We start from the raw sequence: 18,201 nt of genomic DNA, 5'->3' as shown, positions 1-18,201 counted from the left end.
CCTTTTCCGAGTAATGTGCTGACATACTGTCAAATCTTCACCAGGAAATTCTTTAATATTTTCAATACTTGCTGCATCTAGCTGGTTATTTGCTATAGTTTCGTCGAATATTACACTTCTTACGATTTCTATTGAACGTGTATGTTCGTTACATAGCCTATAACCATTATTTGCGTAACCTACAAATATCATTGGTGTTGTTTTAGGATCTAGCTTCTGGCGGTTTTGTTTGAGGATTTAAGGATATGTTTGAACGCCTTGCATCCGAAGACTCTCAAATGATTCAGGTTCGGTCGTTTCTCGAACCATTTTTCGTACGGAATACTGTCTTCCTTAATTCCGTTTGTAGGAGACCTGTTTATTATAAATTTAGCTGCATGTAGTGCTTCACCCCACATATCTTTATTTAAACCACTGTCATATAGCATTGCCCTCACTTTTTCCATCAAGGTTCTGTTCATACGTTCGCTTACTCCGTTTTGTTGTGGAGTATACGGAACTGTAAAAATCATTCGAATTCCATTTTTCTTGCAATGATCCTGGAATTCGTTGCTTTTATACTCTCCGCCATTATCACATCTAAGCATAGAAATACGAGTTCCAAAATAAGATGTTGCCATTGCTTGATATTCCTTAATTCTTTCATAGACCTCAGATTTGTGCTTCATTACAACAAGAGTGAAATCGTCAATGAACGTAACAAAATAACGATAGCCATCATATGTTTCTTGTTCCAAGCTGCCACAAACATCCGAATGTATGATTTCTAATGGACGCCGTGATATTGGCTGTTCCATTTGCTTAAATTTATCCGTAGCTTGTTTACCTGCTGCACAACCATTGCACACATGGACTGTATTTATATCTTCCGGAGTAAGATTGATTCCCTCAACCATTCTCTTTGTTATTAGTTTCTCTAAACTTGTATTGCTCAAATGCCCGAGCCTTCTATACCAAGTTTCAAAACTTACTTGTTTTCCTAAAAATGCAGAGTTTGTAACATTTTTCTCAGAGTTTTCATACCGAAACAAATCGAGGTGGAATAAGCCATCAACGAAACTTCCCGAAGCGATAACCTCGCCCTCGGTCTTGAAAATAACCTTTTCATCGATAAATATAACATTTATTCCATGCTTGTTTACCCTTCTAACCGAAAGAAGATTTTCTTCAAGTCCAGAAGTAAAAAGAACGTTGTACACTGTTAAATCATTTATTGCATTTTTACCTACAACGCTTTTTAAATTCATTTTGCCAACCTTCGTAGCCCGAAGTTTCTCTTCTGATTTGACTGTAAAGATGTCGACTGGTTTTGCTAATTCTTCGACGTCTTCTAGCAACCTGTAGTCATTCACCACGTGATCGCTCGCTCCCGAATCTTCACTAAATCTAACCTTTTTGTGGTCTACTCTTGTGATCATTGCAAAGCCTTTCTTCTGTTTCAAGTATTCTGCCTTCTCTTTGGACACAAACTTTTTCATCAGTGGGCACTTGTTCTTGAAATGCCCTATTTCGTTGCATCCGAAGCACCGTGTTGTCTGCTGTTTCGAGGCGTATCTAGAAGCAAGCGCAATGTTTTTCTTTTCTGTCTGCTTCTTTTCCCCGGCTTCTGCATTCAAAAACATTCGCTTGACGTCTGATATGGACTTTGCACACAGCTCGTCGTTCGAAAGCACGAGTAAGGCACCTTTAACATGTTTGAACTTTTCAGGAATGGCGATTAGTAGAGCATGCAGCTTTTGTCGTGAATACGACTTACTTTACTACTTTACTTACTTTACTTTCAAAATTTATCCTCTGAGAGAGTGATAAGTTTTTGATCGTGAATATCTCTTGTTGTATCTAACGAATCAACATAATTTTTTCTACATGCCATCGGAAATATGATCACAATTTTATGATAAAATTTTCAGTTGTGTGACATAATCTCAAATAAACTTTTCTGAAATGTTTGGTAAAAACGAGAATCAAAGAGGATAATTCATAAGGCGCGTTTGCCTTTGTCGTATTTTCAAAGCTCATAGCTCAGTGATCTGTGAAAGGATTTATATAATCTAACTACCAATAGAATCGAAATTTTTCAACTTAAACGTGTATAGCAAAAGCATTGAAGTTATATTGAAAAACCTGTCATTTGACCCATTTCAACACCAGCCAATCAGAACGCGTTCTGAGGAATAGAACAAAATATTTGCTGCTGTATAACAAATCATTCGAGGAAAATGTTCCGAACAGTGCTTAATATCGTAGTGAGTTCCACAATTTGGTCCTTCTGAAAAAGAAACCTCTTAACAAAAATTGGATCAGTTTAGATTCTATCGCCACTGCGAGCAAATGTATTGTGTGTCGTTTGCAAAGCTAGTTTCACTTCCGACAAGAGCGATTACGTCACAGCTGCTAGTCGTTTGCATTGATGAAAAAAACAACGGTGGAGAGCATTGCACAAAATCAGCCGTTCTAACGGCTCTAAAAGTTTTCTAAAGAACTATTAGGATTTCTTCTTCGCAAATCGAAGGTAAAAATCCTCAGTTTAGGGCAAATCAAGAACTGTTTCATTAGATTTGTGCACTTTTCGCTGTGTGCAATTCACAGTAATCGAGATCAAGTGAAGCCTTCTTTGTTTTTGTGAAAAATGTGAAAAAGGGGAATGCTTGCATAATTCATACAATTGATCAACTAATTGATATTCGGAAGTGTTAAGAAACATGTCAGTTGTTTTCGTATTCACGACATCCAGTTATGTCTCTGACATTACCCACCCACCATTTTTAGCATTTACTACACCTGAGGTCATTCTGTCCAGCTGTCGAGTGATTTCGTCGTACCCATCGAAGATTTTTCTTAACGAACTCAGATTTCGATGTTTAATGGTGAAGAGCCGCTCTCTCATCGACACCATCGAAGCCGTACCCGTTTTGTGGTACGTTTTCACCAACATTTCCATGGCCTATTTTCTTCTTCTGGTGTTCTTATTAGTGTATGATGGAGACCCATGTTAGCTAAACGGTGCTCCACTCGCCATTTCCAAGCAGCAAACGCTGCTTCCGAACCGTCGAAAATCCATTCACGGCTGCCGCTTCCATGAAGCATCATCAAAACGGTGCGCTCGAGAGTTCCCCTCTCGTAGCCACCACTGCTTTTCGCTGAGTCAGATCCACCTTCTTGCTGCAGATTCGCCATCTCTCGGACGTCCAAACTGACTTGATCTTAACCAGATCTTCGTTTCTATCCGAAACTTTTGCTTCTCGTCGGTCCCCGTTTCTGTCCGAAACGTCACTGCTGATAAATCCCCGTTTCTGTCCGAAACGTTACTGCTGGTCAATCCCCGTTTCTGTCCGAAACGTCACTGCTGGTCAATCCCCGTTTCTGTCCGAAACGTCACTGCTAATAAATCCCCGTTTCTGTCCGAAACGTTACTGCTGGTCAATCCCCGTTTCTGTCCGAAACGTCACTGCTAGTAAAACCCCGTTTCTGTCCGAAACGTTGCTGCTCGCTACTTCTAACCGAAGCGCTGATCCAAAATTATTGTTTATCCAACAATCTACACTTCGCTTCTCCAGTTAAGCTCTGGGCCCACAACTTGTTGAAAATTACCAAATGATATCGAAACACTTTTGGTAACAGGTTTGAAGATGATTTTATTCGAATTCAATTCGTCCAGTCTCCAAATACTAACATAGTACATTATCGATATATTAATCATTTCATGCGTTATATTACCACTGCCCTATTGATGATACATTGTACACCGTCCTACTTGACATTAATATATACCTTACACAAAGGCGAGTGTCACATTGAAGCTTTCGCAGTAAAGCTTTCATAATTCAGTTGTCATTAGCAGTACAGACTCTCATTGTAACAGACTGGCGAATACCTCTCAGGGAGGCAAACGAAGCGTCAAATTCCTATGCTAGAGCATGAAAGTTTGACGGTTCGTTTGGCTCCCTAAAAGGTATCCGCCAGTCTGTTACTATGAGAGTCTGTGATTAGCAGTAATTGTGTAGAGCTTTCAGTGAATGTCAAATTGTTTGTCTACTATTTTATCTTGTGAAATCATTAATTTATAGTGTTTCACAATGTATATTTTAACATTTACCACTTAAGCAGATACTTCAGTTTACGTAATAAAATTGCTGTTCCGAACACTTTATCCCACACCGCACTGGTGATACCGAAGCCTACAAAACAGAATGATTATTATTTCAAGACAGAAACAGTTATGACAGAGTTTACATACCTAGGTCATGATGGACAAAGTGGTGTTGGTAATGGTACCGTTTCATATTGTATAAATGACCTCCTCTAGGACTCCCGTAATGAATGTAATAATGAATCATGTCGTATCCAAGGTATCCTGCAATTTATCATCCTGAATGAAAATCTTTATAAAATGAATATTAGATAACAGACATTCAAAGGAATTATTCACTTGAAGTTTTGTAAAGACTAACAAAAATATTTTATAATCGTAAGTAAAGACTGGTAGAAAATATATTTGAATTGGCCTTTACATTATGTGCACGTTCAACGTCGAGGTGAACGTCTGTTATCTATGACAAGCTATTGTATACCTATCAGACCTCCCGCTAGCATTAATACTGGATGGGGCAACAAAAGTCGTACAGGTTGATAAAATAAACAGGCTAGCATGATGGCAGGTACAGGTGGGAATACTAGTCGGTATGGATCGAAAGGCACTTTGTGATGCAATCCATGAATCAGGAAATGAAACGTGTGAAGAATCCAGTTGTCCTTCGGGTCCAGGTGAAATACCCATCGGTGAAGTGTATATTCTAAGAGAGTCCAGACAAATACTCCGACACAAAGGCACGCAATCACCATTGGGGAAATGTGGTCTTGTATGATGAGGTCCTCTGATTTTTTTGATAATTGATCCTGAACTCCGATGTGTATGAGATACATGATTGACGGAATCCAGAAGACCGGAACTAACCACCAGGGTGTTTTAGTGAGGTTTTCGAGTAATGCTGGTCCGAAAAGTCTAAGTTCTCGGTCTACTGGTTTGTTAACCCAATCGACGTAATGTTTTCCGAGAGTAGGAATTTGCATCAACATTGGTTTATTCCAATTTACGAGATACTAGTAAAAAATAATAAGAATTATTTGAAAATCAACGCGTAGTATTCGTGACGTACTATCCTAATGACATCCATTTACGTCATCACTAATTCGGTTGTTTAAGGTCTATTTACACCTTTTCGATCCGGTTCAGTGCTGGAACAGTACCGTGCACGGAAGGTAATATTCTTTTACACGCTTCAGTTTGTGTGTTCATACTGTTTCGTGTAAAAGAATGTTACCGTCCGTGCACGGAACTGTGTCGGCTCAGAACCGGATCGGGAAGGTATAAATAGACCTTTAAGGACACATTTCCGTTCCGGTTCAGTTCCGTGACCTCCGTTCTGTTTCCGTTCCACACAGTAAAGGCAGTGACATACCGACTTCAGTGAAAATAAAAAAATATATCGGTGACGACGAATCTGAGTTCGCCAGACGGACGCTACACTGATGGCGAGCTGCACTGAAACGGCACTGTGCCGGATAGGTGTGAATGCGTGCATAAAAAAAACGAAATAATGTCAGTATCCAACAGTAGCACGGTGTTGTGGCGGTACTGAACCGGATCGGGAAGGTGTAAATAGACCTTTAATGTACGATTCAGACGGTCCGCCTCCTACTGTCACCGTCACCGGAACATCAGCGTCCGTCAAAATTAACGATTTATTAATTTTCAGTTTGATGTAAAGCCGCCATGACTAAGTTCAGTTTTTCGCAATGACTGAGCGGAAATATATATTGGAGAAGCCAAGTGAAAGAAAAACTAACAGAAAAGATGATTTTTTGGAAAAAGATACGCTCAGAGACAGGACTCGAACCTGCGTTCATATGCATTCCGTGCATACGCGCTACCATTTCGCCACTCTGATCTTGTTTTAGCCACTCCAAAACTCGAAACAGACATAGTAGCAACGTACATCGAACATGGTCTACATCCTGGCCGTCACCCGACCGATACCTTACATCAAAACATCTTCTCTGTCCATCAAACACTAGTCCTCTCGCTTTATACCTATTTATCCGATCAAGCCAGGATGTAGACCATGTTCGATGTACGTTGCTACTATGTCTGTTTCGAGTTTTGGAGTGGCTAAAACAAGATCAGAGTGGCGAAATGGTAGCGCGTATGCACGGAATGCATAAGAACGCAGGTTCGAGTCCTGTCTCTGAGCGTATCTTTTTCCAAAAATTCATCTTTTCTGTTAGTTTTTCTTATATATATTTATTTGTTAGTTTTTCTTATATAGTTTCCAATATATATTTCCGCTCAGTCATTGCAAAAAACCGCCAAAATTAGTTTAACACTTTCTTTACCGGAACGTTCACATTATTCGGCTGACAAGACGTTCCGTGACGGTGACGTTGTGATACATTCAGTTAAATTTGACGGCGACAGAGGTTGACTGAGACGGAAGGTGAAGGACCGTCTGAATCGTACTTAAGTTGCACGATAAGATACGCCGATTTCAAAAGCAGAATATTGTAGTTGGTTGATTATCATTGTGCATATTATAGTACAACAATAAGGGATCGTTCATAAACCACGTTAACCAAAATTTGACTCTTGAACAGAGCCACCGATAGGAAAAAGTAGGATTCAGACGGTTCGTCACCTTCCGATACTGTCATCGTCAAAATTAGTTGAATGCATTCTTATGGAAGCATTGACATAACACGTCACCGTCTGGGAACGTCGTGCCGGCCGGAACGAGTGAAAGTTCCGGTAAAGAAAGTATTGCACGCTTACTTGTGGCTACTCAGTGGTACAAATTGGTGTTTTACCCAAAATTGGGTAGAGCCCTATCAAACTGATTGATATGATGTCTGTTGAATGTGTGACATCCATTGATCATCGGCCGATGTGTACCAGCTACTCATATTTTGCAAAAACCATACCTACCCATAAATTTAACAGTTGACCGATGTACGAAGGATGTCTTTTAAAGTCAGTGACACTTTCGTTAGACATCGTAGCAACCAATTTGATAGAATTCTACCCAGCTTTGGATAAAACTCCATTTTGTGCCACTGAGTAGTCACAAGTAAGCTTGAGAACTAATTTTGACGAACGCTGACGGAAAAAGGCGGGCCGTTTGAATCGTACAAAATCTCCTCTCCCCGGGCCGGGAATTTTCAGGAGCCTTGGAATTAGTTTAAAGTCTTCATAATTAAAAATATTTAAAGTAAAATTATTATGAAGTCAGTTGATAAAATATGAAAACTTCAAAACTTTATTACCGGTATTGAGGAATGAGACTGTACTGTTTGAAAAGTGGTATATGGTAGTATTATGTTTAGTTCCCGTGTAGATTGTGCAATATCTAATTCCGAATTATCAAGTTAAGAGCAAATTCAGCAGTTAAAAGTTCTATATGAAAGATCTATAATAGAACAGAAACTGGATCAAACGCGTCCCCGACAAGCCGTTGTAGTTTTATTTATTCGACCAGCTCTTCTGTTAAATTTAAAACTGGTCTACGATGCCGTTCTATTTTTTGTATATTTGAAACACGAGTAAAACACTGCTGGGGCTGAAATCCAGATTTAAATTTTGTAACTGACATAAATTATGCATCTAGAACTAGAACACTATTGAACATGCTCTAACATTACAGTGTATGTTATTTTGTGGCAAACTATGAAGTTACTATAACAGTGCATTAGAATTTGTTTTCAGGAAATGCCGATAATGTTCAACCATATGTGCTTCAAGGTGGTTCAACTATATTCTTAGTCAGTCTTCCCGAGAAGACAACAGCAAAGCAAAAAAAAAATCGCCGAGCTGAGTCGATTGGTATATACTACTATGGGTCTTCGAGGCTCCGTTCGATAGTCAGTTTTTCCAGCAATTTTAATAACTTTCTATATAGAATGGCAAAACATATAGGCATTTGAATAGAGAGATGAGAAGTATTGTGTTGCGAAGAAAAGATTAGTGAAAATCAGTCTACTTTTGCGTTTCGTCTTAGATTCTTCACGGAACGTCTTGTGCGCTTTGCACAAAGCGGCTACTCTTGAAGTAAATGAGTCTACGTAGTTTATAAATGATTAACTCTATCGTATCTATTAGTTCTATTGTACGATTATATTTGTTTACCTCCATGCTATCGTCTGTGCCTTTAGACAGAATGTCATTATATTCGCTAGAATGTTTTGATCCACTGACTCCATTGATTGTTCCATTCATATGACCCTGCCCGGAGTTGTTTGCATCGACACGGCTAGTATTATTATTCTTATCAAGGATTTTGTATTCTTTCATTAAATATTTAGCAGCGTCGGAATGACCAGGAGCTTTTTCGAATCGCTCCTGCATGTCCTGGTTATGTAAACCTTTGAGCGTGTTTAACCCACCCGGGTGCTTGTGGGCAAACTCACTCAGGTCGTACACCGCATTTTTGTAGTGAACTACCAACGGGTTACTTTTTGTCATTGTATCCATGAGGTTCTTGCTTTACAATCCGATATCAAAAGCAAACTCGCCCGTATTAGGTTTTCACTAAACGTTCTTTATAGTTGTCCTTTTTGTCATAAAATTAATGTGGCACTATCCTGGAGAAAAAGAAACATGGCAAGTGAATTATACACACGTGTTATTTAATTATTTCATGCGTTTTTTGCGATAACGGCCACCTTTCAACATCCACTTTTGAAAGAAATTGCTCGCAAACAATGGATAATAAAGTATTAATTTTAACACAAACCGAGAGAGGAAACTTTCCTCTATCGTTTACTATTATGACTTACTCTCAGCGAGTACCGAGTCTTTCGGAATTCCTCTTTGAAGTGAACGTTGAAAGGTAACTTTATTGGTCGTTACCACAGAAAACGCGAGAGTTCAACAATATTTTATTAAGGCAATAATGAAAATATTATGCAAATCGATGCAGTGCTTTATACGTTTGTTTAGATCCAGCAATTTCAACTGTATCTTACTTCAATTTGAGCCTGAAAAATAGTTTATACAATATACAGACAAATCTAGTTCATTCGAATCAACAAACACTTATCAAACCAAAGAAATAAATGTTACTGTGGTATCTAGAGTTACGTGTTAGCTACAATGAGTTTGAGTATAATGAGGTGAGTGTGTAAGCGATGTGTACTAGACGGGAGAAAATGCCGAGTAGTGGTAGTTAGAGATGGTCGGGTCTCGGGTATTTTACCCGAAACCCGACCCGTACCCGTACCCGACGGGTTTTTGGGATTTACGGCTCACTCGGTTACGGGTCGGGTCGGGTAAAAAAATTTACTGCTCACTCGGGTACGGGTCGGGTACGGGTAAATTTTTTTTCTGATCGATTACCATACCATTTCTACTTCACATAAATATGTTAACACGTTGACGAAAATTTTTTATTGCAAAACAGTTGTTCCGAAAAATAAACTTAGCCTAATACCGTTTTCGTTTACCTTAGCTATAATACCGCTTTCGTTTTTGAACCTAGACGCGGGCGAGTCTAACTCCGAGTAAAACGAACACGTGGTACGCGCCCTAAACAACAACTCATGAAAAAAGGAAAAAATAAACAAACTTGCATGGATGCGTGGTGCGACCCGAGAAAATTTTCAGAGCGAAACTACGCGATTGGAGTCCGATCTAGAGCGACCTCAGGTTGCTAAAACAAACATATCAAACGTTGTTTGGGCGACTCTGGGTCAGCTTTCGGGCTGCTCTGATCAATAAACGAAAACGGTATAAGGTGTTACGGTTAGACCCTACTTTTCACCTAGGTTTTAATGGCCATTTTAGAGCTGTTTAATGCATAATCTAGTAAAAATTATTTGATTCATATATAAAATGTAGTGTAGTACTCATATCACATTCAAATACCAGAAAACTGTTATTTTAAATATTAGTTGGAGATTTTCAAAATTTTCATATAAATCATTAGGATTCTAATGAACATAAAAACATGAACATTTATTTCAGAAAATCTGCGTATAAGTTCTTATTCTTCACTTCTGAATTGTGTCACCTCACTTGAAATGACACCAATTGATGGCACAGCAAGTTGGGCTATATTGCCAGTTAATTTTCGTTTCTTTCCACTGGACTACAAGTGAAAATCTCAATGCGTGACAACGTGGAGTCGCAAAAGTACGGGTGAAAATCTTTTCTCGCGAAATATTCAATTTTTCACCGTGTTCACTAGTTGAGGGTTCCACCGGAGGTGGCACAGAAGTTCAATGGTTGTAAAAACCACTGTTTCGTAAAAACCATACCTACCCAAAATTGAATACAACGGGTATTACGACACTATGTGTAAATATGCTTCTCGAACAATTTGAGTAGATATTACTCCTTTTTGTTGATATTTGTAAATGAGTATAAAGTACCAAAGACATTGGAAATCTATTCATGCTTCATCTATTGATCGGGAACGGGTAATTTTTTAAATTTTTTACCGGGTACGGGTAAATTTTTTTGCTGATCACTCGGGTACGGGTCGGGTTCTGGTATAAGAATTTCTATACCCGACCATCTCTAGTGGTAGTAGTAGCAGTGGTTTGGGTTATATACATACAAAAAATACACTGGGGGCGTGATAAGACAGTTTTGGTTGTGTTGGTAATTTTCTCACGAAATTAAGTATGGCGCGCCAGGATTCAAGCATTTAAACATAAACAAACGACCAGTTCAGATCGGGATTTAACTTCTAAGTTACTCCAGTTGTCGCGCAGCCTGGCGAATCTTTGGCACTATTTGAAAATCTGGACATTTTTTCTTCAAGGGCTTGCAAGGTAACGTCGAAATAAAGAAAATTTTACACACATCCGATTCTGTTCATTTCATTGGAGGAAGAATTTGGCAGATCGCACTGTGGTATCTATTACAGTTATCATGGATAATGGAGTGATTGTGCTGTGGGTGGCATTTCAAATGCAGGTGATGAAAACGATTGAAACATCCCGGAGCAAAACACCGCATTTCACTGTCAATATTTTCGCAAACAGAACCAACTCTAAATATTTTCCTAAAAGCATCTCCCGGAACGTCATTTGTTTATGTTTTTTTTTCTTCACGTCTCTCTGTTATTCCAAAATAAAATGACAATCGCACTAACACATAGAAAAACGTGATCACCAGGGTATTTTTCATCGTGAGCTCACGCTACAATTTCGGAGTCTTGGGCCTGAGAGCCACTTCGACATTTTTAGTGTTGCATGCTTAGAAAAAGTTACTCGGAGTTTGAGTACTAGATACTCATTTTCAAATGATACATGGAAACGTCAAAAATTGAGTAGTTATCATCAATGATATTGAATAACTCCTACTCTACATTTGAGTTTAACGCAATAACTCGTTTTTTTGTTACTATTCGCTGTAATAACAGGTTGTATATTTTGTTAGTGAGATCGCGTATTTCGAGGGTGAGTCGCTCAAAACAAACGGTGTTGTGTCTGCAAAAACCGGAATGATAAACTCCGTGTTGTGCTTTAGAATGAAACCGAATATGCTTAAATGTCATTTATGAGGAATAAGTGTATGATAGGTGCCTGAGCATAACTGACATGTATGTTAATTTGCGATTGACACACTACTCCAAGCAACCACCACTTGATATAGTATTGAGTTCAATTACTTAATATTGTAATACAATACACTCAGAAAATTTGCAAATTTGGTATATGTGAAATAAAATTTCACTCAAAATTTGAGTGATAGTTACTCTATTTTAGGTACATGTACAAATAAAGTATTACTCAGTAAATGAGTAGATTTTACCCCAATATCGTTTCCAGTGGAAGAACTCAAATTTGAGTAACTTCGGAGTTACTCTAAATTAGAGTTGTTTCACTTTTTCTGTAGATGAGTGAGATCTTACTCATTTTGAGTAACTATTTTTAAGCGTGTGTTCTGTCTTCTTTACCATAGGGTTATTCCAAGTTCCTGCTAGGCCGCCATGTTTTCGTGACCATCATCTTTTCCGCAAAGACGAAAACAACGAAGAAGTATATAAGTTCGTTGTTACTAAATATCTGTGATATTTAGCTTTGGAAGTTGATTTTTTTATGTTTGATTATAAATATGATATCGTTATGAAACGTGCGCTGCCAAATTGTAATACTGACTTTCACAATCAATGAAGTGTTGTATTTGTTTCATTTTGTTTACTTTGCTCTCACTGACTTGTTAGCTTTGATGGCCCCGAAGGACTGAGATGTTGGTTACGATAGCACTAGCTGGAGCGCCTTATTGTTGCCACCGAGCTGGGTTATTCACATCGTATTTCGCAGTGTTTGCAGCAAGATTAGTGAAAATGTCTAAAGGAAATTTAAACTCAAAATAAACTAAATTCAACAAATATTATTATTGTGTTTTATTAACACGTATATAGAGTTTCGTATTATTAGGATGTCATGCGGGATTTTTTTAGATTCCCCAGACTTCAGACGAAACGAAATGAATCTGTGAATAACTGCTTGTTGGAATTGAATGCAATGAAAAACGTTATCAGGTAGTACGATCATTTCCTTTTCAATTTTTCTTTGCAAATTAGAATTTGCAAATTTGCAAACTGCAACTTCATCCATCGGAAATATTGGTTTTCGATTACTGACTGCTCTTAAATGTCCGAAACGAGAATGAACGGTTACTTCCGACATTGCCCTGTATATTGTCTTAAACCGATTCGACAGGAAGATGGACGATTCCCGATTTTCCCCTAAAATGTTTCCGGAAATGTAATAGAGTGTGTATTGTTCTGCTCAGTCAAATCTTTCGTAGAACTGCAGTATTATTATGTGAATAATGATATATATATATATATATATATATATATATATATATATATATATATATATATATATATATATATATATATATATATATATATATATATATATATATATATATATATATATATATATATATATATATATATATATATATATATATATATATATATATATATATATATATAATATAGTAAATAGTAAATAACATGGGTTCGATTTTGTATTGCGTTGGAGGATGATGGATGAAATCCGCATGGACGTTTACAAATCTGTACATTTCAGATAATTTTGTATGAATGGCAACTCTGTTGATAAATGATAATAATAAGCATACACGCTTAGAAAAAGTTACTCAGAGTTTGAGTACTTGTTACTCATTTTCAAATGATACATGGAAACGTCAAAAATTGAGTAGTTATCATCAATGATATTGAGTAATTCCTACTCTAAATTTGAGTTTAACGCAATAACTCGTTTTTTTGTTACTATTCGCAAGATCAGTCTAAAAGTTGTAATAACCATTTCTAGCAACAGGTTGTATATTTTGTTAGTGAGATCGCGTATTTCGAGGGTGAGTCGCTCAAAACAAACGGTGTTGTGTCTGCAAAAACCGGAATGATAAACTCCGTGTTGTGCTTTAGAATGGAACCGAATATGCTCAAATGTCATTTATGAGAAATAAGTGTATGATTGGTGCCTGAGCATAACTGACATGTATGTTAATTTGCGATTGACACACTACTCCAAGCAACCACCACTTGATATAGTATTGAGTTCAATTACTTAATATTTTAAGACAATACACTCAGAAAAGGAGCAATTTTTTTTGCAAATTTGGTATATGTGAAATAAAATTTCACTCAAAATTTGAGTGATAGTTACTCTATCTTTGGTACATGCACAAATTTATTTATTTATTTATTGTAAAATCAACAGACACGATGTGGTCCTAATGATTAATTCTAATACTATGTAAGAATTTGGTCCTTGTTTTATGCCGTGAAAGATTGAAGTCGAACTCAGATGACACTCGATTGAATGACCGGTGTAAGCCGATAATCGCACCGTTTATCCCGTAGTTAGTGCGGCGTAAAGGAAGTCGAAGAAAAGCGTTATTGCGGAGAGCTCGAGGACGAACATTGATGTTGATTTCACGGAGCAAAGTGGGGCAGTCGATTCTATCAGTCAAAGCGTCTGCTATCATTAAAGCACGCGATAGCTCCCGTCTTATTTGCAGTGTGTCTAGACCGATTAGCAATCCGCGACTTTCATAGCTCGGTAGTTGATGAGGATTGGTCCAAGGTAAACGGCGAAGAGCGAATCGAACGAATCTACGTTGAATCGACTCGATTCTATTAACGCCATTGAGGTAGTGAGGGTTCCAAACAGCTGAACAATATTCCAGAGTAGAGCGAACGAGTGAACAGTATAGGGATTTCAAGCAGTAAACATCCGTAAAATGTTTAGCCATTCTCATCACGAATCCAAGGCAGCGAGAGGCTTTAGCCACAATGTAGTTGGTGTGTTGCCTGAATGTTAACTGCTCGTCAAGAAAAAACGCCGAGGTCCTTGATGCACGTCGATCTACCAATCATGAATCGCTCAATAAAGTATTCGAATTTCAAAGGTACTTTTTTTCTCGTAAACGTTATGATCGAGCATTTTTCTGGATTAACGGTCATGTGATTCAATTTGCACCAATCCGAAAAGATTGCCAATTGTCGCTGAAGAAACGTCGCATCCTCTAAGGTGCGAATAACACGGTAGATCTTGAGGTCATCTGCAAAAGATATGCGCGGTCCTTCCAGAGAAAAATTAACGTCGTTAAAGTAAAGCAAGAAGATCAAAGGGCCGAGATGGCTCCCCTGCGGAATTCCAGATGTTGCAACAAATTCTTCCGAAGTACAATCATCAATTTTAACCACAAGATGACGATTCCTGAGATATGATTGTATCCATCGAAGGACGTTTGTACCAAAACCAAGTCGATCCAGTTTTGCTATTGTGATGTCATGGTTAATTTTATCGAAGGCGAGGGAAAGATCGGTATAGATTACGTCCGTCTGAAAACCATTTGACATGGCGTTGGTCACGTAAGATGTAAAGGATAATAGATTGGTGGTTGTGGAGCGCTTAGGCATAAACCCATGTTGGGAATCATCGATATACTGCTTGCAATGATTAAAGTATTACTCAGTAAATGAGTAGATTTTACCCAAATATCGTTTCCAGGGAAGAACTCAAATTTGAGTAACTTCGGAGTTACTCTAAATTAGAGTTGTTTCACTTTTTCTGTAGATGAGTGAGATCTTACTCATTTTTGAGTAACTATTTTTAAGCGTGTAGTCTAGGTGACAGACTGAATGTTTTTTGATTGGGTAACTTGGCGCCATAATGAAATATGCGAGTACTGTCCAGAGTTGCCATTTTAAAATCTATGTATCAACTTGAAAAATCTGTGTACCATCAGTGTTGCATATTTTCGATCATAATCTGTGAAAAACTGTTAAGAACATTTTGAAAATCTGCCATTTTCATGAAATATTCATAAAAATCTGTAGAAATCTGTGAATTTTGATAAAATCTGTGTTCTGTTACACAGAATCCGTGTGGCAAAATAGACAAAAAATTCTGTGGTTTTACAGAAAAATCTGTTAATATGGTAACTGTGGTACTGTCCCAACTAAAGGAATATTCGAAATGACCGTTAAAATTATTAAAGAATCAAATTTGAGTGTCCTGTCTGTTAGTCTGTATTACTACCATGATGAACAGAACTGGAATATCTTAAACTTCAACGATTTGTTTTAGTCTTTGTTGAGACGTAGAGCCGTCTTGAGCTAGTTTTAATATGATCAGTATCTAACGGGGAAACAGATTGAAAAACTGACGTGTGAACACAATGATGTATTGAAAACCGCGAAAATGTTACCGCAGAGACGGTAACATGTTACCCGTTCATATTATCTTAAACTTATTTTCATTGTAATTTCGATTAAGATAATTTACAAAACACGACAAAACCGAAAACTTAAAAAAAGAAAAGATTGAAAGCTTTTTTAGGTGTTGCCAAAAGTGCACAATGGGTGAGCCGAGTTTAGCGCATGGTCAAAAAAAAAAAAACTTTAAAATAATCAGCGAGAAGTACATGTAAAGAAAAAAGCAATGAGTGTTGCGCCGGGTTAAGCCCATGACCAACATGAAATACATTGCGCCGAGTAAAGCTTTTGGTCAATGTTTAATAGTAAAAAGAAAAAAAAATTGTTGCGTCGGGTTAAGTCCATGGCCAACATTAAGCACATTGCACCGAGCAGCAAAGCTCATGGTCGATATTGAGTAGTAAAAAATCTGTTTTAATCCACCTAGTGGTGTAATGATGCCGTTCTCAAATCTCTCATATTCTCATATATAAATGTGTGGTTTTTCGCAAAATAATTTTCTTTAATTCTTGAAAAACAAAAAGGTTTGTCCATAAGCTAGTATATCCTACAGTGTGAAACAGTTCTTAGATCGGTTAGGTCGTCTCTGAGAAAACGAAGTGAGTTCCACTTGTGATATTCTCCTTTCCTCAGATATCCACTCATATTCTAGACACTCGTTCGCGGCCTTTGACTCAACGCAAGCCACCGTTATTCCGCACTGTCACCCACTGCTACACGCTAACCCAATCATACTCAATGTGGATATCACATTATCAAGTCAGGATACCACATCCTCCCCATCAACAACGTTCGCGGTTATCGCGGTTATCTGTCTTATAAGCTGTCAATGCCAGTCTTCAACATCTGCCTCCATTTATACTTCAATCCATCAACCCTTTTCTGCTTTACCAGAAAAAAATTCAAAAATTTCTGCAGAAAACTCGACACTTGAGAACCCAAATTATATTTATTCTTGCGTACGCTCTCTGTAATAAGTTGCAAACTCTTCACATGAAAAAAATATGCGATCTGTGGCACAAAATATGTGTAGCATATTGGATTACAGAATCTGTAGTTGTCTGTATATGAAAATGGCACCACCGCGCACAAACAGCTTATGTACATGCTCTAGAAGCACCGAATGAAAACAGCAACCGTCCTGCGCTCCTCTCGATAAATTGCACCAAACATAAGAACGAGTGCGAATAGCAGCGGGTGAAACTCTTTCGTTCGCACACGTTACTTGAATCCTCAAGCACTCCATAACGCTAGACACTCACATAACTTAACACCAGTACGGCCATGCTTCGAAAACCAAACCACTCTCGCACAAAATGCCTCTGTTGCCATATTCTAATAAATTTATAAATTTTACGTGTATGTAACGTATACGGAAGCAGTTTATACTACTTTCTTTGTATACGGAATAAACATGTGTGTTTTTCGGTATCGAAAGTTATCCAAAGGACATCAGCTGCTACTCTATCTCGTTCACATTTCAATAAACCATATGTTTTACGAAGCAGTGTTGACAGTTTTTTTGCTTTTGTCCTGTTTTGCACGTTTCTGAACTCTGAGTTGAACTCAATTCTTTGTAATTTGAATTTTCCAATATTGACCATGAGTTTAACTCGGTGCAATGAACTGCATGTTGGTCATGGGCTTGACCCGACGCAAGTTTTTTTTTTCTTTTAATATTAACCATGAGATAAACTCGGTTCAACGAACTTCATGTTGGCCATGGGCTTGACCCGACGCAACAAACTTTTTTTTTTGTTTACTATTCAACATTGACCATGAGCTTTACTCGGTGCAATGTACTCCATGTTGGTTATTTGCTTAACTCAACGCATCTCTTATCGTTTTTTTTTTTGCTAATTATTTCTAATTTTATTTGCCATGAGCTGGACTTGGTTCACTAATTGCGCACTTCTGGCAACACTTGAAAAAAAAAGCTTACCATCGTTCTTCGTCGTTTGTAAATCGTCTTAATCATACTTACGATTAATATGAATTTAAGATTCTCCAGTTCAGGTTATCATGGCAGGATCGCCAATGTGATATTCTCCTTTCCGCAGATATCCACTTATTTTCTAGACACTCGTTCGCGGCCTTTGACTCAACGCAAGCCACCGTTATTCCGCACTGTCACCCACTGCTACAGGCTAACCCAATCATACTCAATGTGGATATCACATAATTCAGGATACCACACCACTATTACCGGGAACCGGTATAATCGAAGTCGGATCGAGAAAAGCTACTGGGATCCATTTTGAGTCTGTAGTCACAAACTCCGATCGTTAATCGAAAACCGGGAATCAGAAAAGCCGATATGTATGACAAACCATACAAATATGAGGGAAAAATCGATGTATTACATAATGTCATTAGATTGATAAAAATATCCCCAAAAATACAAAATCATCGGAATTATTTTATTAATATCAATTATATA

At 37.8% G+C, this 18,201-nt stretch overlaps 1 protein-coding gene and 1 long non-coding RNA gene across 2 annotated transcripts in view; one reads left to right on the top strand and one right to left on the bottom strand.

Moving 5' to 3' along the window:
- Positions 1–1,191: 1,191 nt before the first annotated feature.
- Positions 1,192–18,201, bottom strand: part of LOC131436164 (uncharacterized) — a 37,764-nt gene continuing 20,754 nt past the window's right edge. The window contains exons 2-5 of the mRNA XM_058604704.1: positions 8,177–8,631; positions 4,572–5,100; positions 4,238–4,354; positions 1,192–4,178 (exon numbers count right to left, since the gene is read on the bottom strand). Coding sequence (XP_058460687.1) covers positions 4,093–4,178; positions 4,238–4,354; positions 4,572–5,100; positions 8,177–8,521 — 1,077 coding nt within the window. The 5' untranslated portion in view covers positions 8,522–8,631 and the 3' untranslated portion in view covers positions 1,192–4,092. The remainder of the gene's footprint in view (positions 4,179–4,237; positions 4,355–4,571; positions 5,101–8,176; positions 8,632–18,201) is intronic.
- Positions 12,008–12,394, top strand: LOC131436165 (uncharacterized). Its single transcript, XR_009230587.1, has 2 exons — positions 12,008–12,145; positions 12,222–12,394. It is a non-coding gene; the product is annotated as an uncharacterized LOC131436165 (long non-coding RNA).

This window comes from Malaya genurostris, chromosome 3, assembly GCF_030247185.1.
Source record: "Malaya genurostris strain Urasoe2022 chromosome 3, Malgen_1.1, whole genome shotgun sequence".
NCBI lineage: Eukaryota > Metazoa > Arthropoda > Insecta > Diptera > Culicidae > Malaya > Malaya genurostris.
The sequence above is the reverse complement of the archived record's forward strand: the minus strand, read 5'-3'. Positions and strand labels throughout refer to the sequence as shown.